Source organism: Oncorhynchus keta, chromosome 29 (genome assembly GCF_023373465.1).
Source record: "Oncorhynchus keta strain PuntledgeMale-10-30-2019 chromosome 29, Oket_V2, whole genome shotgun sequence".
In the NCBI taxonomy this organism is placed as follows: Eukaryota; Metazoa; Chordata; class Actinopteri; order Salmoniformes; family Salmonidae; genus Oncorhynchus; species Oncorhynchus keta.
This window is the reverse complement of record NC_068449.1, coordinates 53,068,574-53,096,515: the sequence shown is the minus strand read 5'-3', so window position 1 is coordinate 53,096,515 and position 27,942 is coordinate 53,068,574. Positions and strand designations below refer to the sequence as shown.

The 27,942-nt window shown below is 43.9% G+C and overlaps 1 protein-coding gene across 5 annotated transcripts in view; it reads right to left on the bottom strand.

Annotated features, from left to right (window-relative positions):
• LOC118373765 (type II inositol 3,4-bisphosphate 4-phosphatase) overlaps positions 1–27,942 on the bottom strand; it is a 263,035-nt gene that overhangs the window by 208,622 nt on the left and 26,471 nt on the right. For 4 of the 5 annotated variants that reach the window (XR_008086480.1, XR_008086479.1, XM_052486795.1 and 1 more), the window contains exons 2-3: positions 24,692–24,736; positions 3,481–3,599 (exon numbers count right to left, since the gene is read on the bottom strand). Coding sequence is in view for 3 of the 5 variants with exons in the window: in XM_052486795.1 (XP_052342755.1) it covers positions 3,481–3,599; positions 24,692–24,736 (164 nt within the window). In the remaining 2 variants the exon portion in view is untranslated. Of the gene's footprint in view, positions 1–1,538; positions 1,746–3,480; positions 3,600–24,691; positions 24,737–27,942 lie in introns of those variants that run through there. The other variant, XM_052486797.1, reaches the window with a different exon arrangement.

Genomic DNA, 27,942 nt, shown 5'->3' with positions numbered 1-27,942 from the left:
GCGTTTCAAACAAAAATAATTCAAATGAAAAAAAGGGTCTCTGTCCTATAGGCTTCACACTGCCCCAAGATGGCCTGTTTAGGATAAGGAAACACCTGCTCTGTAAGGCTTCAATAACACCCTGAACACATGTGTGGGGGTGAGAGAGGGGGAGGGGGGGGGGGGCAGCAGGTCACCAGTCTCCAGTCTGTCTCCAGGCATAGCGGGAGCTGCCAGTCTGTCTCCAGGCATAGCGGGAGCTGCCAGTCTGTCTCCAGGCATAGCGGGAGCTGCCAGTCTGTCTCCAGGCATAGCGGGAGCTGCCAGTCTGTCTCCAGGCATAGTGGGAGCTGCCAGTCTGTCTCCAGGCATAGCGGGAGCTGCCAGTCTGTCTCCAGGCATAGCGGGAGCTGCCAGTCTGTCTCCAGGCATAGCGGGAGCTGCCAGTCTGTCTCCAGGCATAGTGGGAGCTGCCAGTCTGTCTCTCGGCATAGCGGTAGCTGCCAGTCTGTCTCCAGGCATAGCGGGAGCTGCCAGTCTGTCTCCAGGCATAGCGGGAGCTGCCAGTCTGTCTCCAGGCATAGCGGGAGCTGCCAGTCTGTCTCCAGGCATAGTGGGAGCTGCCAGTCTGTCTCTCGGCATAGCGGTAGCTGCCAGTCTGTCTCCCGGCATAGCGGTAGCTGCCAGTCTGTCTCCCGGCATAGCGGTAGCTGCCAGTCTGGTAAGACCCAGCTGTTGGACACCAGGGCCTCTGGGAACAATACATGGCAGCCGGTCTGTCTCCGACATATTCACACTTCATACACAGACATGAGTGTGAGCATGCACACACACACACACACATATATAGGGCCTTTCCCATTTTAACCGGAGAGGTCAATGAAGGAACAGCTGCAGCACTGAGGAATGATGGGCAGACAGACAGAGCTCAATTAAACAATGTAGTATAGGGACTCCCTATGGCTGGCCACACACACACTCTGTATGGTGTACTGCCTGTTTAGTGTTATTGTTGAGTCTCTTACTGTAAAACCATTCCTGGTGCTATTTGTTCTTGTCTGTTATCCTTTGAAAATTAATTCAGTGGGGCAAAAAAGTATTTAGTCAGCCACCAATTGTGCAAGTTCTCCCACTTAAAAAGATGAGGCCTGTAATTTTCATCATAGGTACACTTCAACTATGACAGACAAAATGAGAAAAAAAATCCAGAAAATCACATTGTAGGATTTTTCATGAATTTATTTGCAAATTATGGTGGAAAATAAGCATTTGGTCAATAACAAAAGTTTATCTCAATATTTTGTTATTTGTTATATACCCTTTGTTGGCAATGACAGAGGTCAAACGTACAAGTTGATCCCCCAAAAAATCCCTATCAGTGTTCAGTGATACGTAATGAATAAGAGAGACTAGTCATTCCAATACATCGACCAGATACAGAAGTTACACTGCGTCTGGTTCAATATGTACAATACCATGCAACTATAAATCCAGAGACACGTCTACAGTATGATCAGAAGCGATCTCCACGGCTACATACATACAGTATCCATACGTACCCTCCTTTTGAGAAGCCGAAAGCAACAGTCCATGTTCTCCTCAGATCCCTCTCCAAAGCAAGAGTGGCATTACAGCTATGGAATCACACTAGTCCTACAGCTGAGCCGTACTGTACTGCTAACTGCTGTACCACATCCTGTGTTTTCCACTTGGACCCAGACCCAGTGAGTGGAGGACGAGGACTCCTTGTAATTTCTATGGCGTTTCTACAGTAAGAGACGAAGGGACTGTCTTGAAAACAGTAAATCTTCCTGTTGCTTAATCAGCTAGATAAGAGAGAGATTAAACCCAGTCTTTGTGTTCTCTCACATGAGCCCTCAGTCTGTGGCGGAGAGGAGGGGGTAAGAAAGGGAAAGACGAGTGACTGATTTGTTGAGGTGTGTGTGTGTGTGTGTGTGTGTGTGTGTGTGTGTGTGTGTGTGTGTGTGTGTGTGTGTGTGTGTGTGTGTGTGTGTGTGTGTGTGTGTGCGCAATGGTGGAAAATGACTCAAGTAAAAGTGAAAGTGACACATTAAAATAGTTTTAAAAGTGTTTGGTTTTAAATATACTTAAGTATCAAAAGTAAATGTAATTGCTAAAATATACTCAAGTATTAATTTTAAATAATTTCGAATTCCTTATATTAAGCAAACCAGACAGCACAATTTGGTTTTTTAATTTACAAATAGCCAGGGGCACACTCCAACACCATTTACATGATTTATTATTTTTTACTTAATTAAGTACTTTACACCAGTGTGTGTGTGTGTGTGTGTGTGTGTGTGTGTGTGTGTGTGTGTGTGTGTGTGTGTGTGTGTGTGTGTGTGTGTGTGTGTGTGTGTGTGTGTGTGTGTGTGTGTGTGTGTGCGTGCGTGCGTGCGTGCGTGCGTGCGTGCGTGCGTGCGTGCGTGCGTGCGTGCGTGCGTGCGTGCGTGTGTTCTAGGTGGGTATTCCAGCCCGGGACAGATGTTGCCGCCCCGAAAACACTTGTGCTCTTGTTGCCATGGTAATGACACTCCAGCTCTGAGGGCAATAAAAGAGGCATGCCAGAGGTCGGAGGGCACTTCCGTGAGACTGTATGGAGCGCAGAGACTCAACACACACACACAAACACAGTGGGCACACGCAAACAGTCTGCTACTGCAGTTGACTGACTGATAGTCAGATTGAGACAGGTAGAGGGCTCTAACCACAAATCAGAGAGAAAGACAGAGAGATAACATGTTTCCCATGCCAATAAAGCCCTTGAATTGAGACAGAGATAGAGAGAATGAGAAAGAGAGGGAGGGGTAGTGAGGGAACAAAAGAGAGCAAGCAAATGAGAGAGAGAAAGACTTAACAGGCTGACTACACCGCTCGCGTTAGAAATCTATATTATTAAATTATTGCACCCACACTGCTTGCGCGCGCCACCGAGCGTCTGCGTTGCCAAGGGCTAAAATAGAAGTCAGTTCTATTTCTGACGCAGATCTATTTCTGACGCATTTCAGGTAAAATACCTCAATGTTTATATCCCAGGACGAATTAACTTCAACAACACGCTAGCTAAATAGGACAAATTAGCTAGCAAGTGCTTTTTGGCCTATCCCAAAATTAATATAATTGGTTCAGAGTTTGTTTTGATATTTTAACCTCCGTGTCGTGATCACATTTGGTGTGTGGGGACAAAATAAATGTATGCACGATGGCGCACGCACGCACCCGGTTTGGGTTCCATGTTAACCACAACAGCAATAGCAACTTAGACCCAGTGAACCAGAGCGACCCTTTAACAGTAAAAATAACAAACACAGGCAGAGAAAAGGAGTGAGATAGCAAAGGAGTGTGTGTGAGAGAAAGAGGGAGTGAGGAGGGAGGGGAGGTAGCTGCATTAAGTGTCTTGTGAAAGGGTGTGTGTGTGTGTATGTGTCAGTGCATATGCGTGTGTGTGTATATGTGTCAGTGCATATGCGTGTGCCTTACCTCTACTATCTCTGTGCAGGCGTGGGAGACCAGGTATTGTTCCCGGGGGTCGATGACAGCAACCTGGACTAGAGCATTGGGCTTCCTGTCTCTGCCAGAGCCAATCAGATCCCTGCATTCTAGAGAAGGGGAGGACACACACACACACAGAGACAGAGAGAGACAGAGACAGAGACAGAGAGAGAGAGAGAGAGAGAGAGAGAGAGAGAGAGAGAGAGAGAGAGAGAGAGAGAGAGAGAGAGAGAGAGAGAGAGAGAGAGAGAGAGAGAGAGAGAGAGAGAGAGAGAGAGAGAGAGAGAGAGAGAGAGAGAGAGAGAGAGAGAGAGAGAGAGAGAGAGACAGAGAGAGAGAGAGAGACAGAGAGAGAGAGAGAGAGAGAGAGAGAGAGACAGAGAGAGACAGAGAGAGACAGAGAGAGACAGAGAGACACAGAGAGACACAGAGAGACACAGAGAGACACAGAGAGACACAGAGAGAGACACAGAGAGAGAGAGAGAGAGAGAGAGAGAGAGAGAGAGAGAGAGAGAGAGAGAGAGACAGAGAGACAGAGAGAGACAGAGACAGAGAGAGACACAGAGAGACAGAGAGAGAGAGAGAGAGAGAGAGAGAGAGAGAGGAGAGAGAGAGACAGAGAGAGAGAGAGAGAGACAGAGAGAGACACAGAGAGACACAGAGAGACAGAGAGAGACACAGAGAGAGAGAGAGAGAGAGAGAGAGAGAGACACAGAGAGACAGAGAGAAAGAGAGAGGACAGTCAGTATAGTACATTCCCTGAGTAAAACCCCAACATCAAACAACACAAGGTTGAATAGAAAGGAAAAAATGGAAAGGGAAAGGAAAGGAAGGAGGAGGGAAATCACCATGACCCCACCATTCCCAGGGCATGAGGTGAGAGTGGTGGAAGGATTTTTTTAAATCTATTTCTTAGGGAAGTATCCTCACTGTACAGGAAATGGGAAGTCATATGTCCTTACTTCTGGAAAGCAGCTCGTCTCCTGAGACCCAGTCGTCAAACTAACATGTCTGCCAGTCAGTCTTCTCTCTTCCTTCTTCCCTCAGCTGAGTGAGTGTGCTGAGGACTGTCCGTTTTATTAGGATTTAATGTTTGTCAGTGAAACCCCTGGTCAGTCCCTAGTTCCTCCAGGCTTCCTGTTTGACAGGAAGACTGGGACGAGGGGAGGCGAGGGGATGGGGTGAGGCTAGGCCATCATAGGAAACCAACACTTCCTGTCCAGGAATGGTCCCTCCCTTTCTGTCTCAGTATGAGGCTGTGGTCACCAGAATTTAATGTAAAGTGATATTGGACGATACATGTAGATATTGAAGTAACCACAAAGAGCCATATGCTTTCACTGAATGGTTGAAAATCTGACTACAGGGCTATAGGACTACTAGACAGGGTGTAATATCTGACTACAGTGCTCTAGGACTATTAGACAGGGTAGAATATCTGACTACAGTGCTCTAGGACTACTAGACAGGGTGTAATATCTGACTACAGTGCTCTAGGACTACTAGACAGGGTAGAATATCTGACTACAGTGCTCTAGGACTACTAGACAGGGTGTAATATCTGACTACAGTGCTCTAGGACTACTAGACAGGGTAGAATATCTGACTACAGTGCTCTAGGACTACTAGACAGGGTGTAATATCTGACTACTAGACAGGGTGTAATATCTGACTACAGTGCTCTAGGACTACTAGACAGGGTGTAATATCTGACTACAGTGCTCTAGGACTACTAGACAGGGTGTAATATCTGACTACAGTGCTCTAGGACTACTAGACAGGGTGTAATATCTGACTACAGTGCTCTAGGACTACTAGACAGGGTGTAATATCTGACTACAGTGCTCTAGGACTACTAGACAGGGTGTAATATCTGACTACAGTGCTCTAGGACTACTAGACAGGGTGTAATATCTGACTACAGTGCTCTAGGACTACTAGACAGGGTGTAATATCTGACTACAGTGCTCTAGGACTACTAGACAGGGTGTAATATCTGACTACAGTGCTCTAGGACTACTAGACAGGGTGTAATATCTGACTACAGTGCTCTAGGACTACAGGGTGAGACATCTGAATCAGGACATTGGACCATGTCCAACTGGTGCACTTTATCCAACTAGCAACATTCTGGCAGACAAACGAGAATTGATCCGCTCTGAAAATGCGTTGTCACTATAGCACATTTTTTAGTGAAATCGTAACCCCGAGTAACATTACTCAATAGAACAAAAATCCATTAAAGCAGCAAAATATGACAGAAGGTTGTCGATTTTACAGAATAAGCAACTGTACGGGCACAGAAAATAAAAAGGCTACAACCAGGGAGAATTGAAGAAGAGTCAAGAGGAAGCCACAGGAGTTAATGGACTAACGCTGTATGAATGGTGCTAAGGCATAAAACTGTCTTTGCTGTAAAGACCTTTGCTTCCTTGATGTACTGGAGTCTCAGTGAACTGGTCCATCTAGCATTCTCTGATCTTAGGAGGATGAGAGTGTGAGAGACACGGGGCTATGCACTGGGACACACGCCAAGACAACGGGTTCACTCTGTAGAATTTCATCTCTTCCTTAGTTGAGTTATACCATACTGCAGGAAGAAGATGTACAGTTGAATGCAGGCAGAAACATGCACGGACGCACACATATGCATACATGCAAGCACTTACGACTCACACATGCATGCATGCAAGGACACACCCACACACACACGTTTGTTGGCCTTATGTAAATTGCTGCAAGTATCATGTGTATTTCTACCTACATTAGAATTCTGATAGGCTTGTCAAGGTGAAAGTCGTCACCTTGACTGGTCTACGAACACAAACAAAGTCAAATTCAAGCGGAATTTGTCACCCAGTTTGTGTGTGCGAGAGGAAAGGGAAAACAGTGTTTTAGCATTTAGCCGAGCCTCTCTGCTGAGAAATGGGATGTCAGAACAACGTAACACTGTTCTGGTTGAAGCATTGACACATGGTCAAATTCAAGGTGAAATATCAAAATGGTCTCATTAGAAAACAGCTAAAATAGTGACATTCAAAGGTTGTATATAGATACACAGTTGAAGTCGGAATTTTACATACACTTAGGTTGGAGTCATTAAAACTTGTTTTTCAACCACTCCACAAATTTCTTGTTCACAAACTATAGTTTTGGCAAGTCGGTTAGGGCATCTACTTTGTGCAAGACAAGTATTTTTTCCAACAATTGTTTATAGACTGATTATTTCACTTATAATTCACTGTATCACAATTCCAGTGGGTCAAACGTTTACATACACTAAGTTGACTGTGCCTTTAAACAGCTTGGAAAATTCCAGAAAATTATGTCATGGCTTTAGAAGCTTCTGATAGGCTAATTGACATGATTTTGAGTGAATTGAAAGTGTACCTGTGGATGTATTTCAAGGCCTACCTTCAAACTCAGTATATATATATATATATATACACTGCTCAAAAAAATTAAGGGAACACTAAAATAACACATCCTAGATCTGAATGAATGAAATATTGTTATTAAATACTTTTTTCTTTACATAGTTGAATGTGCTGACAACAAAATCACACAAAAATTATCAATGGAAATCAAATTTATCAACCCATGGAGGTCTGGATTTGGAGTCACACTCAAAATTAAAGTGGAAAACCACACTACAGGCTGATCCAACTTTGATGTAATGTCCTTAAAACAAGTCAAAATTAGGCTCAGTAGTGTGTGTGGCCTCCACGTGCCTGTTTGACCTCCCTACAACGCCTGGGCATATTCCTGATGAGGTGGCGGATGGTCTCCTGAGGGACCTCCTCCCAGACCTGGACTAAAGCATCCGCCAACTCCTGGACAGTCTGTGGTGCAACGTTGGTGGATGGAGCGAGACATGATGTCCCAGATGTGCTCAATTGAATTCAGGTCTGGGGAACGGGCGGGTCAGTCCATAGCATCAATGCCTTCCTCTTGCAGGAACTGCTGACACACTCCAGCCACATGAGGTCTAGCATTGTCTTGCATTAGGAGGAACCCAGGGCCAACCACACCAGCATATGGTCTCACAAGGGGTCTGAGGATCTCATCTCGGTACCTAATGGCAGTCAGGCTACCTCTGGCGAGCACATGGAGGGCTGTGCGGCCCCCCAAAGAAATGCCACCCCACACCATGAATGACCCACCGGCAAACCGGTCATGCTGGAGGATGTTGCAGGCAGCAGAACATTCTCCACAGCGTCTCCAGACTGTCACATGTGCTCAGTGTGAACCTGCTTTCATCTGTGAAGAGCACAGAGCGCCAGTGGCGAATTTTCCAATCTTGGTGTTCTCTGAAAAATGCCAAACGTCCTGCACGGTGTTGGGCTGTAAGCACAATCCTCACCTGTGGACGTCGGGCCCTCATACCACCCTCATGGAGTCTGTTTCTGACCGTTTGAGCAGACACATGCACATTAGTGGCCTGCTGGAGGTCATTTTGTAGGGCTCTGGCAGTGCTACTCCTGCTCCTCCTTGCACAAAGGCGGAGGTAGCGGTCCTGCTGCTGGGTTGTTGCCCTCCTACGGCCTCCTCCACGTCTCCTGATGTACTGGCCTGTTTCCTGGTAACGCCTCCATTTTCTGGACACTACGCTGACAGACACATCAAACCTTCTTGCCACATCTCGCATTGATGTCCCATCCTGGATGAGCTGCACTATCTGAGCCACTTGTGTGGGTTGTAGACTCTGTCTCATGCTACCACTAGAGTGAAAGCACCGCCAGCATTCAAAATTGACCAAAACATCAGCCAGGAAGCATAGGAACTGAGAAGTGGTCTGTGGTTGCCACCTGCAGAACCACTCCTTTATTGGGGGTGTCTTGCTAAATGCCTATAATTTCCACGTGTTGCCTATTCCATTTGCACAACAGCATGTGAAATGTATTGTCAATCAGTGTTGCTTCCTTAGTGGACAGTTTGATTTCAAAGAAACTCCTGGACAGTCTGTGGTGCAACGTGGCGTTGGTGGATGGAGCGAGTCCAGGTCTGGGAGGAGATCCCTCAGGAGACTATCCGCCACCTCATCAGGAGAATGCCCAGGCGTTGTAGGGAGGTCATGCAGGCACGTGGAGTCCACACACACTACTGAGCCTCATTTTGACTTGTTTTAAGGACATTACATCTTAGTTGGATCAGCCTGTAGTGTGGTTTTCCACTTTAATTTTGAGTGTCACTCCAAATCCAGACCTCCATGGGTTGATAAATTGTGTGTGATTTTGTTGTCAGCACATTCAACTATGTAAAGAAAAAAGTACTTAATAAGAATATTTCATTCATTCAGATCTAGGATGTGTTATTTTAGTGTTCCCTTTATTTTTTTGAGCAGTATATATAAAAGAAGAACAATTGAAATTGATAAAAAACAAAACAGATTGGTTTGATGCAGATTGTAAAATTATAATAAAAAAACTTAGAACACTATCCAACCAAAAACACAGAGACCCAAATAATGGTGAATTACGCCTTCATTACTGTGACATTTTAAAACTCTATGAAAGTACACTCAGAACCAAAAAAGCACAGTACAACAGCAAGCAGCTGACACTAATTTAGGAGTCCATTAAACACAAACAACTTCTGGCAAAATTGGAAAAAACGTTTAAAAATCTAAACAAGAGGAATTAGCGAATCAGAATGGTGACATATGGACAACCCCTTTTAAAACACTCTACAACATCGTTCAAATTGACACAAACGCAGAACAACGACAAATTCATGAGAAGTTGAATGGATTAGAAAAAGATATGAAGGACAATCAACATCCATTGGACTCCCCAATTACTGACCAGGAGCTCTATGAGAAACTTCAGGCTCCACCTGATGGCGTCCTAAATGAGATGCTCAAACTCACTAGTGCAAAATTTCAATTGGCTATATTAAAAGTGTTTAATTTGATCTTGAGTGTAGGTTTTTTCCCTGACATCTGGAATCAAGGACTCATAACCCCAATCCTTATGAACAGAGACAAATTTGACCCTCACAATTACAGAGGCATTTGTGTGAACAGTAACCTGGGGAAGGTTTTCTGTAGTATCATAAATGTAAGAGTTCTAAACTACCTTAATAAGCACAAGGTCTTGAGGAAAAGCCTCATTTGATTTATACCAAAACATTGCACAATTGATCATATTTACACCCTACACACTCTGATAAACATGTCCACCAAAATATACGCTTGCTTTATCGACTTCCAAAAAGCATTTGATTCTATTTGGCATTCAGGACTGTTCTACAAAGTTATTGAAAGTGGTGTAGGGGGTAAAACATATGACATAATTAAATAAATGTATACAGGCAATAAGTGCAGCATTAAAATTGGCAAGAAAATAACATAATTCTTTAACCAGGGGCAGGGCCTTCAACAGGGTGGCTATCTGAACCCTGCACTCAATATTTACATCAACAAATTGGTCACTATTCTAGAAAAATCCTCAGCCCCTGGTGTTAGTCTCCACAATTCAGAGTTTAAATGCCTACTCTTCGTAGATGACCTATGCCTGCTGCCACCTACAGCACATGGCCTACAGCAGAGCCTGGACCTGCTAGAGCAGTATTGCCAGACCTGGGCCCTGGCATTAAACCCCAAAAAGACTAAAATAATGATTTTCGAGAGAAGATCCAGATCTCAAGGAATTAGACCAAAGTTCTCAATTGGTACAAAATATATAGAGTACTGCACACACTTCAATTACTTAGGTTTAAAAATAAGCTCAACTGGACACCTTAATGAGGCAGTGAATGAATAATAATAACAGAGAGAAAGCACGCAGTCCATTCTACACCATTAAAAAAATAAAATTTGGCTAAAACTAATTGAATGTGTCATTGAACCAATTGCACTTCATGGCAGTGAGGTGTGGGGTCCACTTGCAAAACAAGATTTCATCAAATGGGACAAACACCCCATTGAAACCCTGCATGCAGAGTTCTGGAAGATTCTCCTACATGTCCAGAGGAAAACTATAAACAACGCATGCAGGGCAGAATTAGGCCAATATCAACTAATAATAGTAATTTGGGCGGCAGGGTAGCCTAGTGGTTAGAGCGTTGGACTAGTATCCGAAAGGTTGGAAGTTCATATCCCCGAGCTGACAAGGTACAAATCTGTCGTTCTGCCCCTGAACAGGCAGTTAACCCACTGTTCCTAGGCCGTCATTGAAAATAAAAATTTGTTCTTAACTGACTTGCCTAGTTACATAAAGGTAGAAAATCAAATAAAAAAAAATAAAAAATGAGTAATTAAGCTTTGGAAACATCTAAAATACAGTGACCCCCTCTCATGTCATTACCAAGCCCTGCAATGCCAAGAGCTGAGCAAAGAAAAGAGTCCCCTCCTCCAGCTGGTCCTGGGGCTGAGTTCCCTAACCTGTTCTACTAACACACGGAAGCCTCAGGACCAGAACATCCAATCAAATCAGAATAAAACAAATTACAACACAGTCAAAACAAAACTACATTGCTTATTGGGAAACAAGCACAAGCACAAAGCAAAATGCAGTGCTATCTGGCCCTAAATCGACAGTACTGATCAAAACCTTATAGAAACCTTGACTATGTACAGGCTCAGTAAATGTATGTAAATTGCAGCCAGTACCAGCCATTTTCCTACCTACAGCATTAGAATGCTGATTGTCTTGTCAAAGTGAGAGTAGTCACCTTGACTTGTTTACAAACGCAAACCAACACAAACAAAGTCGAGATTCAAGCGGTTTTGTCATAAATAAAACAGTGTTTTAGCATTTAGCCGAGCCGCTCTGCTGAGAAATGGGATGTCAGAGCAATGTAGCGCTGGTTGAAGCATTCACGTTGTTGGAAGTGCAACACATCGTTTAATTAACACACGGTCAAATTCAAAGTGAAATATCAACAGGGTCTCATTTAGGGATGCACGATATATCGGTATCGGCCGATATTAGATAAAAAAATGGCAACAACGGTATCAGCCCGATGTCTAGTTTAACACCGATGGGCAACACTGATGTCAAAGCTGATGTGCCCACGTACAGTATATAACGTACACACATGACGTAATGACGCCACGTTAAAACACAGCATTCCTAACCTTGCCCACAATGTCTGCTGTGTGAATCGAGCAGTCATTTGAAAGAGTAAGAACATTTCAGCGAGACAACTCAAAGGCGAAATCCATTAATGCCAAGATAATGGAATTTATTGCCCTTGACAATCAACCGTTCTCTGTCGTTGGCTATCGCGACTAGTCGAGCACCGGTACACACTACCAAGTGAGCTATTTTTCAGATGTTGCCTTACAGCAGTAATAGCTTCACTGCTATTAGCGTCACGACATACTATGGAACGCCGTTTGGGTCTTTGCATGTCAAAAAAGACACGTCAAATAACACTGTTTGACAAGTTAAATAAGCTTTTAATTTGAAACGTCAAATAACAGTTCTATTATAGAATGTTGCGTGTTCTGAATTTACACGTGCAAGCTAAGCGACACCACTACTATCAGTAGCACTGTCAAAGCTGTACAAAAAAAGTCTGCAAACAAGCAAACACCGGCCACAAACGATGTGTTTACAATACTGCGTTGGTAATAAAGCATTATTTGTTTGACCGCATAATCTGGGGTAGCCAGCTAGCTTTAGCTTAGTACCTAGCTAGCACAAATACAACCAGCCTGAAAACAATGACCAGTAAAAACTGTCATTTTCATTATTCTTACAGACTGTGACTATGACAGACTGTGACTGTAACTGTAACTGTAACTGTGACAGACTGTGACTGTGACAGACTGTGAATGTGTGAAATTCCCTCCCCCAGTCAGCCTATTGTGTGTATTGACATTCATTTTGCACTGTACATCTTTACCTAAGGATTGGGAATCAATGAAATGGGGTATCAGTTTACTCAATACCAAATATATTTTTTCCCAACGTTCTCCTCAGCATTATCAGACTCCTAAACATCCACACAGTATTGTTTTTCCTTGGGAATAGTGTTCAATACACATAGGTTGACAAATGTGGCTCAATTCACAGTTGTTTCAGAGTCCCACAATAAGAGCTCCGACGCCAATGTTCTCTGGGTGTCACTAAGTAGACTGATACCCCACGTCATCGCAATGGTAGCTGGGTTCGAGTCCAGCCGGCCGCGACTGGGAGACCCATGGGGCGGTGCACAATTGGCCCAGCGTCGTCCCGGGTTAGGGAAGAGTTTTGCCGTCATGGATGTCCTTGTCCCATCGCACACTAGCAACTCCTGTGGCGGGCCGGGCGCAGTACATGCTGACACGGTTGCCAGGTGTACAGTATTTCCCCCGACACATTGGTGGGCATTGGGTCAAGAGGCAGTGCGGCTTGGCTAGGTTGTGTTTCGGAGGACACACGGCTCTCGGCCTTCACCTCTCCCGAGTCCGTTCAGTAGTTGCAGAGATGAGACAAGACTGTAACTACCAATTGGGAAAATACAAAATTGGGGAGAAAAAAAGAGGTAGAAAAAAAGAATATGATTTATCATTCAATCGATGACCCCATTCAAACCGTGTGACATCAGAAATAAGCCTAAATAACACAATTTAATTCCATTTCCTCTTTAGGTTGTTGGTGTCTCTTTGCCCAGTCAGTGAAATGGACACAAATATTTCCTGAATGCTTTTTATTAGATCAAAAGAGTGGATGGAATAGCAGAATAGCAGCCTGCTGTATGGAACTTACTAACAACACTCTAGGTACCATGATACTCTCAAAGAGCCTCTTCTTTATGACACAAATGGTGTCCAAATGGAGAGAGAGACCGAGAGCGAGAAAAATAGAGACAGACAGGAGAGAGCGAGAGAAAGGGCGAACAGGTCGAGGGCAAGAGAGTAGAGAGAGAGAGAGAGAGAACAGGTCGAGAGAGAGAGGTAAGGAAAGGAACAGAGAGTTAGAGAGAGATAACGGGAATAGAGGAATATAAGGAGAAAATAATTGAGTGAAGTGATAGAAGGAAAGAAAGAGAGGGAGTGGGTGAGTCATGAAAATACTAAGAGGTCTGACCACGGCAGATGTAATGCAGCCCGTTAGGCTAATTGGCTGGCTCGATCTGGATTAAAGTCCTTCAGCATTAAAGCAAATTACTTTCTGCTCCGATGCAATGGCCACAATCATCGCTAATTTATCATCCTAAAATAGCCAAGACTTTTATCTGAAAACATGGTGTTTTTCTGTGACTCCCTGGGGTTTGGGGTGAGTAAATTGTATGGTTGTAAACTGAAATAATAACTTAGCTTTTAGTCTGATCATTATTTGAATGACGAACAACCTTTCAAATGTACTGTCAACGGCGTTATTATTTTAAATGATGATTTTGACCTTTGGCAGACAGACAAGTGTACAGATAACAGTTGATTTTTACATTCCATTATGAGTATCCTCCTCTACTACAACACTGACAGTGGCATGTAGACAGACAGACACAACAACGCAGCAGTCATGGGCCACTACGAAGTGAGGTAAAGGAGCCAGTTAAATAGATGGATTGAACCACAGTTTGAGACAGGGCCGTGTGACTAACAGTCCTTGTGGATCCGTAGTGACATAGTGACTGTCGTTGAGGTAACAGACAGTGTGACATATGGTATGGGGTGACAGGGACAACACATCCTCTTAGTAATGTTGTCACCAGACTGGAGCAGACAGTCAACGTTCCGGTATTGGATTCCCCTGGGCTAATACATTTCCTTCATCACCGTGGGCTAGAAACAGCGTGAGGTGTGAGTGTGTGTGTATATGCGTGCTTGCAAGCAAGTGTGTGTGTCAGTACACATGTGTGTCAGCCCACAAAAAAAACATCATAGAGTAGCCTTTCGACCTTGTGGCCTCCTGGTTGCTCCAGGAGGCCACAAAGCATCTGCCATCAGGGTTAGTTTCTAGAACATAACATGAAAACTACTGTTCCAGAATGTGTATCCATCTAAAATCAGAGCTATAGGGAGATGCCTCCACCATGTCTAACCTGTTGTCACGGAGGAAAGGCTCCAGCGCCAGGCAGAACAAATCAACACAGCAAACTACGATGCGGTGCCATCTATCTGGTGCTATTCCATCGGATGGATTCTACATCGTGACGTTCACCAACAACCCAGATCTTAATATTAGATATGTTGGAGTTACATTAAAGTGCTGGAGCCACACAGGGCTGAAGAAAGCCGCGTTAGAACGGAGGAGGCAGAAGAACAGACGTGCGCGCAATCGCGCACAGAAACACACACACTTCTATTTCCCCAGGGGCCATAGAAGATCCACTCCCTCTGTTCCTCAGCTTTACCCTACGTTTCATAATTTCTCTCTCTCTCGCGCTTTTCTCTTGCTTCCTCTCTCTTGCTCCATGTCTCTCTCTTTCTCCATCTCTCCCACAATCATAGCAGCACATCCAATTGTCAAAGACTCCAGCCACCCAAGTCCTAGACTGTTCTCTCTGCTACCGCATGGCAAGTGTTACTGGAGCGCCAAGTCTAGGGTCCAAGAGGCTTCTAAACAGCTTCTACCCACAAGCCATAAGACTCCTGAACATCTCATTTAAATGGCTACCGTGACTATTTGCATCCCCCCTCTTTTACACCGCTGCTATCTGTTGTCATCATCTATGCATAGTCACTTTAATAACTCTACCACTATGTACATATTACCTCAACTAACCAGTGCCCCCGCACATTGACTCTGTATCGGTATCCCCCTGTATATAGTCTCGCTATTGTTATTTTACTGCTGCTCTTTAATTACTTGTTACTTTTAATTCTTATCTGTATTTTTTTTAAACTGCATTGTTGAATTGGGGCTCGTAAGTAAGCATTTCACTGTAAGGTCTACACCTATTGCATTGTGACTAATACAGTTTGATTGGAAGTGTGGTATAGAACTGGGGAGTTGCTCAACAGTGTTTGATCCTCTCTCTCAGTTCAAAGGCTCAGAGGATCTCTGACAGGTCCTGGGATCTCACCTAATATCACACTCTACTGAGGATTGACATGTGACAGTGGACATCTCTAACCGCATCGCTTCACAGAGTGATAGGACCAAAGCCACAGGCATTAAACTCAACTGCTGACTTTATGAGGTCCGTAACATTTTAGATAGAGAGGTAGAGAGGTGGAGATGGGAAGAAAGATGGAAAGGGAGAGAGAGATTGAGAGAAAAAGAGGGAGATATGGAGCGAAAGAGACAAAGAAACAGAAAAGAGAGGGAAAGAAAGAAAGAGCAAGAGGAAAAATGTGAATACATTGACACTTTTCGAGACAAATTCACAGGGAATTTGTTTAAAAATATCGCCTCTGTGACCTTACAGGGAATCTAAATTCCATTAGAAGGGCAAATGGAGAGAGAAAGGGAGACAGTGGGGGTTGCTATGGGAGACAAATACACCACTCTCCAGATGAGGATTATTAATCACGATAATTATATCAGCGCTTCAATTAATTTGACAACATTATTTGCATCAGCCACAGCCATTTTCACACCTGTTCAGTGTTCACCATCAGGTCTGTGGAAAATATAATGCCTGATATATTACTAGAATGGCAATTCATGTTGTGGAGAGAGTCTATACATCTGAAATGTCAATTAAACAGAGAAAATGACAACCATATGATGTTAGACTAGTGAAAGATGTCGAATTAATGGACAGATGTTGATTCTGTTAAATCCACCAAATAAATAGCTGACTAGCGAATGATAATCTATACCAGCGGTCTCCAACAGGTTGACCGCTAGCTCGTAGCTCACAGCCCACCTATGAGTAGCTCGGCAAATAATTCCCGAAAGTATGCACAATTTTTCATGTGTTCCATTGCAAACTGTCATAAACTAATCTCACAAGTATGCGACACCGCAAGCTCCCAGCTACTAACTAATCAACACAACATTGACATTATTCCACCCATGGTTAGCCACGATTGGCTTAAAAAGCCAATCCTAACACAACATCTGCCAATTCATTTCCAGCAATACTGTCTGTCTGTGTGGCGCGCGTTTGTCTATCACTCCACTTGATGTGATAACCATCTTGTGAGTTGACAGAAATACTTTCCCCAAAACCCTTGTCCATGAAATGTTAACTGCAAAGGTGGCTTACCTGGAAAAAGTATACCATGAGTGAGTATATAATTTGTATCTATTATTTATTATTTGCCATGAAATGAACAGCAGCAGTAGAGAACCATCGCATTAAGCTCGATCGACACGTTCCTGTGCAATTAAAGGGACAGTTAAATTAAAGGGGAATTACACTCAAAAATCTATTTATTAGCTTTCTTCCAAACATACATTTGTTTTGTCAAATGCTGATTTTAGCAATTGACATGGACTCATAACATCCAATTTCGTTGTTTATCTATGAACACTTGTTCAGTGACCCCCCAAATAAAACTGAGAAAACATCATTTGAGAAAATATTAAACAGAATTTGGAAAATAATCACAGATTTTATATGGCCCGCCTTAGAGTTGTTAATCAACCATCATATTACTAGATATATTGACAGAAAACGACTTTCTCTTGTACACTAAGGACCCGGGAAGAAAAGAATGTGCTTATCTGAAAGCTAGAAAAAAATGAGTCGCTCGCAACGTTTCATTTTTTTTAAAGTAGCTCTCATGCTAGAAAAGGATTAGAGACCCCTGCTCTATACAAATTATAAATAAAATTGCACACGTCTCACCTGGCTTTGGACTTACTTAAATCGATGCTGATTGAGTGTCTTAACAGAAGAAACGGCTCCAGTAAATCTTTGAAGTGTGTTTCCACCATGTCAGATTGACATACAGAAACAGATGTTGACTGTTTGCATCCATGCTGAAGAGAGTTTGCCTTCAAATTGGTGGTTCTTTTTCTGGGAAACAAATTGGCCACTTCCCTTCCTTTATCCTGTATCCATGCTGAGTTGAAATGATGATTGGGCCTTTGTTAAAGGAGCTACAGTACAGGGAGTTATACACCGGTTGCCTGGTGACCCAAACGGCTCTATGTTCGCCACATACTTCAGTCTGAAACTGCCATCATTGAAGTCATTTGTGGGGATGTCAAAATGCGGGGTGTTGTAGAAAACAAAGTCTTCAGTGATTGGATAATCTCTAACCAATCAAAATATCAAAGCCCACATGTGTTCTGGCTCAACTCATCAGTTTCTGGACCAGTCAGAACGGTTAGAATGTGTTTACGTTCTAGAAATCGTCGGGGAGGTACTCCGATCCAGACTTATTGCGGAGAAGAAATGAACGCCCGGTGGCTTGGCGTATCATTTGGCCGGAGCAACTGCATCCTGCGCCAATTACATCCAAATATACTATGGGGCTCCACTCTTCTGAAACGTTGAATGTGTGTATCCGTTGTTCCAACATCCAGGGTACATCCAAAATGGCACCCTATTCCCTATATAGCAAACAAAGTAGAGCACTTTGTAGGGAATAGGAAGCCGTTCTCTAAGATCTAGCCGAGGTCATTTCCAAAATAGAGGCTACCTTCAACTTGTTAGAAGTGTGTTTCTCTCAGAACATTACTAGACAGAAGTACATGAAGAGATCTACTGTACTGTAGTTAAAATGGCCTCCTGCACCTCGCTTACACTCATTATAATATGGCCATGATCATCAACACTAGTGATCAGAGTAAAGCTTGATCCACATTTGCAAAGTTAAAAAGAAAAACTTAAAAAGCACAGTAAGGGGTTTTGAAATGCCCCCTCTGTGTGTGTGAAGTGGTTATTTCCCCTCTGTGTATAGCTCAGAGGTAACACACAGGTTACCTGAATGAGAAATGAAGGACACGACACTGGCGTTTGAAACATTGTTTTCCGACGTTGGCATTATCAAACGACAGCCGCACCTAATTTGTGTGCCGAGCGACAGCTAATGAGGGAAGCCGATTAATCAAGCTTTAATTGGTAGTTGACAGAGTGTGTTGGGAAGGTTTTGAAACCCCCCTTCAACCCCTCCCTTCCTCTCCTCCTCTCCCCTTCATCTCCTCCACTCCCCTGGGGTGTGAGTCTCATTTTAGCTGGGTGGACCCTGCCTAAACCCCAGAACACGGTACCCAGAGGAGGAGCTGCCAAGCTGGGCATCCTGACGCAGCGGCAGCCCCTCTCCACGGAGACTTCCCCCTGGAGGCCACTGAGAGAGAAATTCCTTCCTTCCTGTAGTGGCACAGGGCCATTGGGAATTCTGATGTTCGGAGGCTACAGGCTTCAACCAATCAGACACTGACCAGGAGGGTGTTTTATGCAGAATCATCCCACTGTTTAGACCTTTAAAGAGAAACTTGTCCTTCCACACACCATGACTGCCTGAGAGACTGTAGCGGTCAAACAAAGTCCACAGGGAGATTAGGCACGGAGACTTCAACCAATCAGGCTACAGTACAACTAAAGGCCATGGTGTCCGTATGCAGATTCATACTATGAATGTCTATGTAGGTCTTAGTTCCACAATGCCTGTAGTGTTTAGGTCCAACAAAGTCTATGGAATAGTGACAAACAATTATAACGGTAATACATCATGTGAACTCAGTCCACCTCAATGTGTTGACAGTACTGTTCAGACACGCTGTAGGTATGATGTTGACATACATGCATCACTTCAAGCTGAATGTGTGGTCAAATGAATGAATAAAAAGCCTAATGCGTGATTAGTTTGGAGTGCATAGCCGGGCACACCGTTTGACACCGAATCATTCCTCCAGAGTTACTAGGCAACAAGTGGAAATAACGCTAATGGTTCTGCTGCTGAAGAATCCGAGGTGTGCAGAAGCGTTTTGGGTAACTGAGAGGGACTACTTTTTAGCATTCTAAGCTATATTTGTACAAAGATCGTTATGAGGTTAAATATTAGGTTATTGTAAATCTCTCAAGACTCTTCCCTTTTGCATTCAAAGTATGCAGAGTTCCTATTTGATTGTGCTAAGATAACAAACAGAATAGTTGGTAGCCTTTTTTGTTGATATCTGTGGTTGGATATTGAAAGGATATCCTCCCACCTTGGTCGTTACTTTGAAAACATCATATGCATAGTACTAAAAAAAGAGGCGATTACGAGTGATGACTGTTGTTATCTAAAACGCAGATCGCATACAAACTTCAGCACACATGTGGACATGGCTGATGTGTCAAGTGTTAAAAACACAAACACCCTCTAGGAAAAGAGGCTAACATAGGGCAGTGCACGTTAGAATCTACCCTGCGCAGATCCATCAGAATATACACTGAGTGTACAAAGCATTAGGAACACCTGCTCTTTCCATGACATAGAATCCAGGTGAAAGCTATGATCCCTTATTGAAGTCACTTGTTAAATCCACCTCAATCAGTGTAGATGAAGGGGAGGATACAGGTCAAAGGAGGATTTTTAAGGCTTGAGACGATTGAGACCTGGATGCTGTGCCATTCAGAGGGTGACGACAACAGATTTACCTGCCTTTGAAAGGGGTATGGTAGTTGGTGCCAGGCGCACCAGTTTGAGTGTGTCAAGAACTGCAACGCTGCTGGGTTTCATGTTTAACTGTTTCCCATGTGTATCGAGAATGGTCCACCACCTAAAGGACATCCAGTCAACTTGACACAAATGTGGGAAGCATTGGAGTCAACCTGGTACAGAATCACTGTGGAACGCTTTCAACACCTTGTAGAGTCCATGCCCTGACGAATTGAGGCTCTTCTGAGGGCAAAGGGGGGGGGGGGTCCCTAATGTCTTCGACACTCACTGTATATCATCCTACGAGGGAAGGCAGAGCTAAATGAGCAACGTCATAGGGCATAGATGATGTGGAAAGAATGTGGCAGGCACCTCTTTCACTCAGTTCCCTCTTTCTTTCACCTCTATCCGTCTCCTCAGAGAGTCCTTGATCACAGATGCACAGCGTATTCTCTCGGCTCGTCCCCACCTATCCCCTTACGATCCTGAGCTGTACATCAACTGTCTTCAGTCATTTCCTTTACAGAAGACGAGCATGTCAGCTTGTCAGAAACCTTCTCTTCATACGGTTAAAGTGAGAAGACATTCCAGCCGGATGGAGTAGAACGCACAAAGAACAATTTATTCGTACCGTTTTCTCTAAATCACCCACTCTGATGGTAATTGATAATAAGGGCCAGAAAGAAATCATTTTGGCTGGAATCATTGTTTTATTTGTCACGGGTGATTAGCTTGTTGTGATACGAGACCTGCTGAACCATCGACATCATTGCCAAGCCATTGATTTTTTATTTGCCGAGACCGAACCTAGAATCATCTCATCCCGTTATGAAATGTACTCAACGCTTACTGGCAAAGCTTTATTCAGCCAAACTGCCCTTCAGCTCAATGGCTTGCCCTTAAAGGTGCAGTCTGGGGTCTGTGAATCTCTCTCACACTGCCAGTCCTTGGATCTAGAGGGATGTCTATGCATTTGAGAGGGATTACATTTTCCTAACCACTTCACTCAGCTGTGTACTAAAACAGGGTGGCTGTTTTTGTTATTATCATTTTATGCTCCAAGAATATACTGTAGCTTGAACCCCAGGTAGGCGAAGAGCCCTCAGCTTTCAAGGATTACCAAGATACTCCTTTTCTTTGCAGCTTTCAATGGATGTATTCCTGGTACTTCTGGCAATATCATTTCATGTATCAATCAAGCGAGAGAGAAATGGAAGGCATGAATAAAAGAACTGCCAGCCTCTATCAATAAAAACACATGTACCTCAAGCTAAGAGCTTCCAGATAATCATGTTTTCCCTGAGCAACAAAAGCCCTTTCAGTCAAAATGGTGAATGGCAATTGAATAAAATACACATGTAATTTAAGGACTAGGTCTCGCTGACATGGTAGGCCGACACACACACACACACACACACACACACACACACACACACACACACACACACACACACACACACACACACACACACACACACACACACACACACACACACACACACACACACACACACAGAGAGAGTGATACGCATACGCTTGCATGCGCACACACTCACACACACACACACGACACACAACCCCTGCAATTATACAAACATGTCACCCTTTCCTCTGCAGCTGTCCAGCAGATTGACTCCATTGTTCCAGAACATTTACATTAGAACAGAGGCCACTTCACAACCTCTGGAGAAGCATTGCATCACGACACGAAGACTCACAGTGCATATTTATTCAGCTCTACTCCAGTCAATTCTATTGTCACTTAAATTAAATGTGTTATGCAGTACAATGGTTAACAAAGGTGACCATATATTTGTTTGTACACTGTGTGTGTGTGTGTGTGTAAATATGATGAGGGTCAAGGGAATGAGTGAGAGCCAACTGTCTGAGAGAGTCTCCTGCCATGGGACGATACTCCCCCTCCACACACACACACACACACACACACACACACACACACACACACACACACACACACACACACACACACACACACACACACACACACACACACACACACACACACACACACACACACACACACTAATAGTGTAATGCCTCACCCATTCCTTGGAGGTCTGTAACACTCACACACACACACACGGTCCTTAACTGCAGATAATATGTCTAGAAATGAAACCGAGCTGGAAGTCCCTGTATGTGTGCACCAGCACTCAAATTGCAATCTGACTGGCCAGCTGCTCTCCTGCTGCACATTGCTGGTCTGCTCAGCAGGCATTGTGGGTAGACAGAAATGTCCAGAGTGTTGAAAGGAAAACATGTCCATATGTTGTTGTTTTAAATCTACAACAGTGATGTGTATTAATATGGTGTTTTATTATCTCTATAACAGATTAAATTAATGAAAACAATATCTTTGTGATGAGCAGAGACACATTTTCATTTAAATGATGACTTGACTGAGTTAGAGTTACACACTCAGACCCAATAACTAGGGCCAGGAGTTGTTCTGGACAAAAGACCTGACCAGGAAAAACTCTGAACCCCAGTTTTACCTGGTTATATCACCTGGTCAGGAAAATACACTGGCTTTACTGATAACACATTTTCCAATACCTGGGTGGTGGTCAAGATGATAAATTATGGCTCACCTCTCCCCCCCACCTCCCAAGCCAATGAACCTCTTCCCCCTACTCAGAGCACTGCAGCTAAGATTCACATAACCCACCCTGTCAGACATCGACACAGTGAAACTTGTCATGGGCAACAATGCATCGACCAAAAATAGAACTCTCCCATTGCAGAAGTATAAAATATACATGATACCATCTCTAACAGTCGAAAAGGAAGAAGAACAAGAACCCCTCTACTGTGAGACCGTCAGGAAGAAGAACCAGAACCCCCTACTGTGAGACCGTCAGGAAGAAGAACCAGAACCCCTCTACTGTGAGACCGTCAGGAAGAAGAACCAGAACCCCTCTACTGTGAGACCGTCAGGAAGAAGAACCAGAACCCCTCTACTGTGAGACCGTCAGGAAGAAGAACCAGAACCCCTCTACTGTGAGACAGTCAGGAAGAAGAACCAGAACCCCTCTACTGTGAGACAGTCAGGAAGAAGAACCAGAACCCCTCTACTGTGAGACAGTCAGGAAGAAGAACCAGAACCCCTCTACTGTGAGACAGTCAGGAAGAAGAACCAGAACCCCTCTACTGTGAGACAGTCAGGAATAAGAACCAGAACCACTCTACTGTGAGACAGTCAGGAATAAGAACCAGAACCCCTCTACTGTGAGACAGTCAGGAAGAAGAACCAGAACCCCTCTACTGTAAGACAGTCAGGGAGAAGAACCAGAACCACTCTACTGTGAGACAGTCAGGGAGAAGAACCAGAACCACTCTACTGTGAGACAGTCAGGAAGAAGAACCAGAACCACTCTACTGTGAGACAGTCAGGAATAAGAACCAGAACCCCTCTACTGTAAGACAGTCAGGGAGAAGAACCAGAACCACTCTACTGTGAGACAGTCAGGAAGAAGAACCAGAACCACTCTACTGTAAGACAGTCAGGGAGAAGAACCAGAACCACTCTACTGTGAGACAGTCAGGAAGAAGAACCAGAACCCCTCTACTGTGAGACAGTCAGGAAGAAGAACCAGAACCACTCTACTGTGAGACAGTCAGGAATAAGAACCAGAACCTCTCTACTGTGAGACAGTCAGGAAGAAGAACCAGAACCCCTCTACTGTAAGACAGTCAGGGAGAAGAACCAGAACCACTCTACTGTGAGACAGTCAGGAAGAAGAACCAGAACCACTCTACTGTGAGACAGTCAGGAATAAGAACCAGAACCCCTCTACTGTAAGACAGTCAGGAAGAAGAACCAGAACCCCTCTACTGTAAGACAGTCAGGGAGAAGAACCAGAACCACTCTACTGTGAGACAGTCAGGAAGAAGAACCAGAACCCCTCTACTGTGAGACAGTCAGGAAGAAGAACCAGAACCCCTCTACTGTGAGACCATCAGGAAGAAGAACCAGAACCCCTCTACTGTGAGACCATCAGGAAGAAGAACCAGAACCCCTCTACTGTGAGACAGTCAGGAAGAAGAACCAGAACCCCTCTACTGTGAGACCATCGGGAAGAAGAACCAGAACCCCTCTACTGTGAGACAGTCAGGAAGAAGTGAGTCTAGTCTTTGATCTATCGGCTGGTTGATTAATGTCTGTCTGTGTGTGTGCGTGTGCGTGTGCGTGTGTGTGTGTGTGTGTGTGTGTGTGTGTGTGTTTGACCTGTCTCATAGTGGCCTCCTGCCGATAATAGGATGTGTCTGGCTATCTGAGCTGACTACATGGTGAAATTGGATCCCTGTGGCATGGAATAAGATGAGAATCACAGAGAGAGAAGAACAGAGAGAGAGAGAAGAACAGAGAGAAGAAAAACACTGAGAGAAGAAGACAGAGAAGAAGAACAGAGAGAGAAGAAGAACAACACAGAAGGACAGAGAAGAAGAAGTACAAGAATAACAGAGAATAAGAACAGAGAGGAGAAGAAGAACAGAGAGGAGAAGAAGAACAGAGAGGAGAAGACTAGAGAGGAAGACAGAGAGAGAAGAAAAATAAGAAGAACAGAGAGAAGGACAGAGGAGGACATCGAGAAGAAAAAAAACAGAGAAGAAGAACAGAGAGAGAAGAACAGAGAGAAGGAGAGAGAAGAAGAACAGAGAAGAGGAAGAACAGAGAGAGGACAGAGGAGGACATAGAGAAGAAAAAGAAGAAGAACAGAGAAGAAGAAGAAGAGAGAGAGAAGGACAGACACTTACCCAGGCTGAACTCCACATGGGGCAGCTTGGGAATCAGGATAACACCTGTGATACAGAGACAGAGAGAGAGGAAGATCATTAAGAGAGAATACAAAGCTGTTCACTCATGAAAAATGAATAATCTGAGATAATTCAGACACGACACACACAGGCGCGCAGACACCGAAACACGCCGACAGACACCGAAACACGCCGACAGACACAGCGAGAAAAAAACAGACAGACACATCGACAGACACCGAAACACACCGACAGACACGGGGGAAAAAACACAGACGGACACACCGACAGACACCGAAACACACCGACAGACACGGTGAAAAAAACACAGACGGACACACCGACAGACACTGAAACACGCCGACAGACACAGCGAGAAAAAAACAGACAGACACATCGACAGACACCGAAACACACCGACAGACACGGTGAAAAAAACACAGACGGACACACCAACAGACACTGAAACACACCGACAGACACACCGAGAAAAAAACCCACAGAGACACAACGACAGACACCGAAACACGCACACACACATTTCACTGCAAAGGGCAAAACCATCTATCAAATACCCATTCATCTCCATATTAACCACTATGCCCTCTACGACCATTTCATTTAGGCTTTTAACGAGGTCGACGAGCATGACACCTCTCCTCCAAATGAAACCCAAGTGGAAGGCAATAAAATCCAACACTTCAGTGCCAGTCTTTCCATTCACTCTACGGTAGTAAGCATGGAAAAATACCTTCCCCCATCATCAACACAATATGTCTTCAGAGAGGTTTAACACTGTGGCTATTGTAACGGCTCGGAGCAAAACACCTCACGTGTGATTGATGGCCCGGTTCGCTTTAGATTATGCAAACGGGCTGCAATCTATTTATCCGATTGCGGCGTGTGTCACAGCCAGAGTTCCCCGACATCCATCGCCCTGAATGCCCAGCTCCCCCCTCCCCACAACCACCCCGATGGGGAACTAATGGAGGGGGCTGGGTGGTGGGGAGGGGGGAGCCATCGCTTGTACCCACCATCTGATGCCAGTAAGACGGGTATCATCGAGGCATGAGCTCACCACCATACCTGGAGGGCCGCGTGCCAAGGGAGAAACTCACACACTCTCTGCAACACACACACACACATAATTAGAAACACAGACACGCACTCATAAGCACACACACACACGTGCACCCCCTCATCCTCGTTCCGCAGTGCCTGGGCAGAATTGTCCTCTCTCCCAGCATCGTCAACCTGGCTAATGAAGCGTGGGTACTCTACACGTCTTGACGTATGGGCCGGGTGTTACAAACACAGCACACTTCTAGCGAAGACAGATCATATCATTAGGTTACTAACTCATTTTATTATCAGTAATCACTAGTTAGCTATAATCACAAGTCAAACATTTTGAATGGTTAGCAGGACAGGAAAATTGTCTAATTCACGCACTTATCAAGAGAACATCCCTGGTCTTCCCTACTGCTTCTGATCTGGCGGACTCACTAAACACAAATGCTTCGTTTGTAAAGTATGTCTGAGTGTTGAACTATGACCCTGGCTATCCATAAATTTAAAAAACAAACAAATTGTGTTGTCTGGTTTGCTTAATATAAGACATTTTAAATGATTTATACTTTTACTTTTGATACTGAAGTACAAAACCAAAAACTTTTAGACTTTTACTGAAGAAGTATTTTCCTGGGTGACTAACTTTTAATGAAGTAGTATTTTACTGGGTGACAAACTTTTACTTTAGTATTAAGGTATCTTTACTTTTACTTTTTCCATCACTGGTTATATTACCATGACTGGTGTTTAACATTGAGACTATGTGACATGTTAATAACATCATATTACCATGACTGGTGTTTAACATTGAGACTATGTGACATGTTAATAACATGATATTACCATGACTGGTGTTTAACATTGAGACTATGTGACATGTTAATAACATGATATTACCATGACTGGTGTTTAACATTGAGACTATGTGGCTTGTTAATAACATGATATTACCATGACTGGTGTTTAACATTGAGACTATGTGACATGTTAATAACATGATATATTTCAATGACTGGTGTTTAACATTGAGACTATGTGACTTGTTAATAACATGATATTACCATGACTGGTGTTTAACATTGAGACTATGTGACATGTTAATAACATCATATTACCATGACTGGTGTTTAACATTGAGACTATGTGACATGTTAATAACATGATATTACCATGACTGGTGTTTAACATTGAGACTATGTGACATGTTAATAACATGATATTAACATGACTGGTGTTTAACATTGAGACTATGTGACATGTTAATAACATGATATTACCATGACTGGTGTTTAACATTGAGACTATGTGACATGTTAATAACATGATATTACCATGACTGGTGTTTAACATTGAGACTGTGTGACATGTTAATAACATCATATTACCATGACTGGTGTTTAACATTGAGACTATGTGACATGTTAATAACATGATATTACCATGACTGGTGTTTAACATTGAGACTGTGTGACATGTTAATAACATCATATTACCATGACTGGTGTTTAACATTGAGACTATGTGACATGTTAATAACATGATATTACCATGACTGGTGTTTAACATTACAGTACAACGGTTTGATTTGTTTGATCGTAGCTAGCTACATAGCTAGCTACATAGCCGTCTTTGTTTCAAAGATAATTGTGTAGTCTAGAGCGATTTCCTAGGTTAGCTAGCCAGCTATTGTCGTTCTTTTAACGCAACGTAACGTAAACAACACTGCTAGCTAGCCAGCTAGCCCCGAATAGTAGCACTGTAGAAACTATTACACTCAACGGAACGACTTGATTAGTGTAGTGTCAACAACGCAGCTACTGCCAGCTAGCCTACTTCAGCAGTACTGTATCATTTTAATCATTTTTAGTCAATAAGATTCTTGCTACGTAAGCTTAACTTTCTGAACATTCGAGACGTGTAGTCCACTTGTCATTCCAATCCCCTTGCATTAGCGTAGCCTCTTCTGTAGCCTGTCAACTATGTGTCTGTCTATCCCTGTTCTCTCCTCTCTGCACAGACCATACAAACGCTCCACACCGCGTGGCCGCGGCCACCTAATCTGGTGGTCCCAGCGCGTACGACCCACGTGGAGTTCCAGGTCTCCGGTAGCCTCTGGAACTGCCGATCTGCGGCCAACAAGGCAGAGTTCATCTCAGCCTATGCCTCCCTCCAGTCCCTCG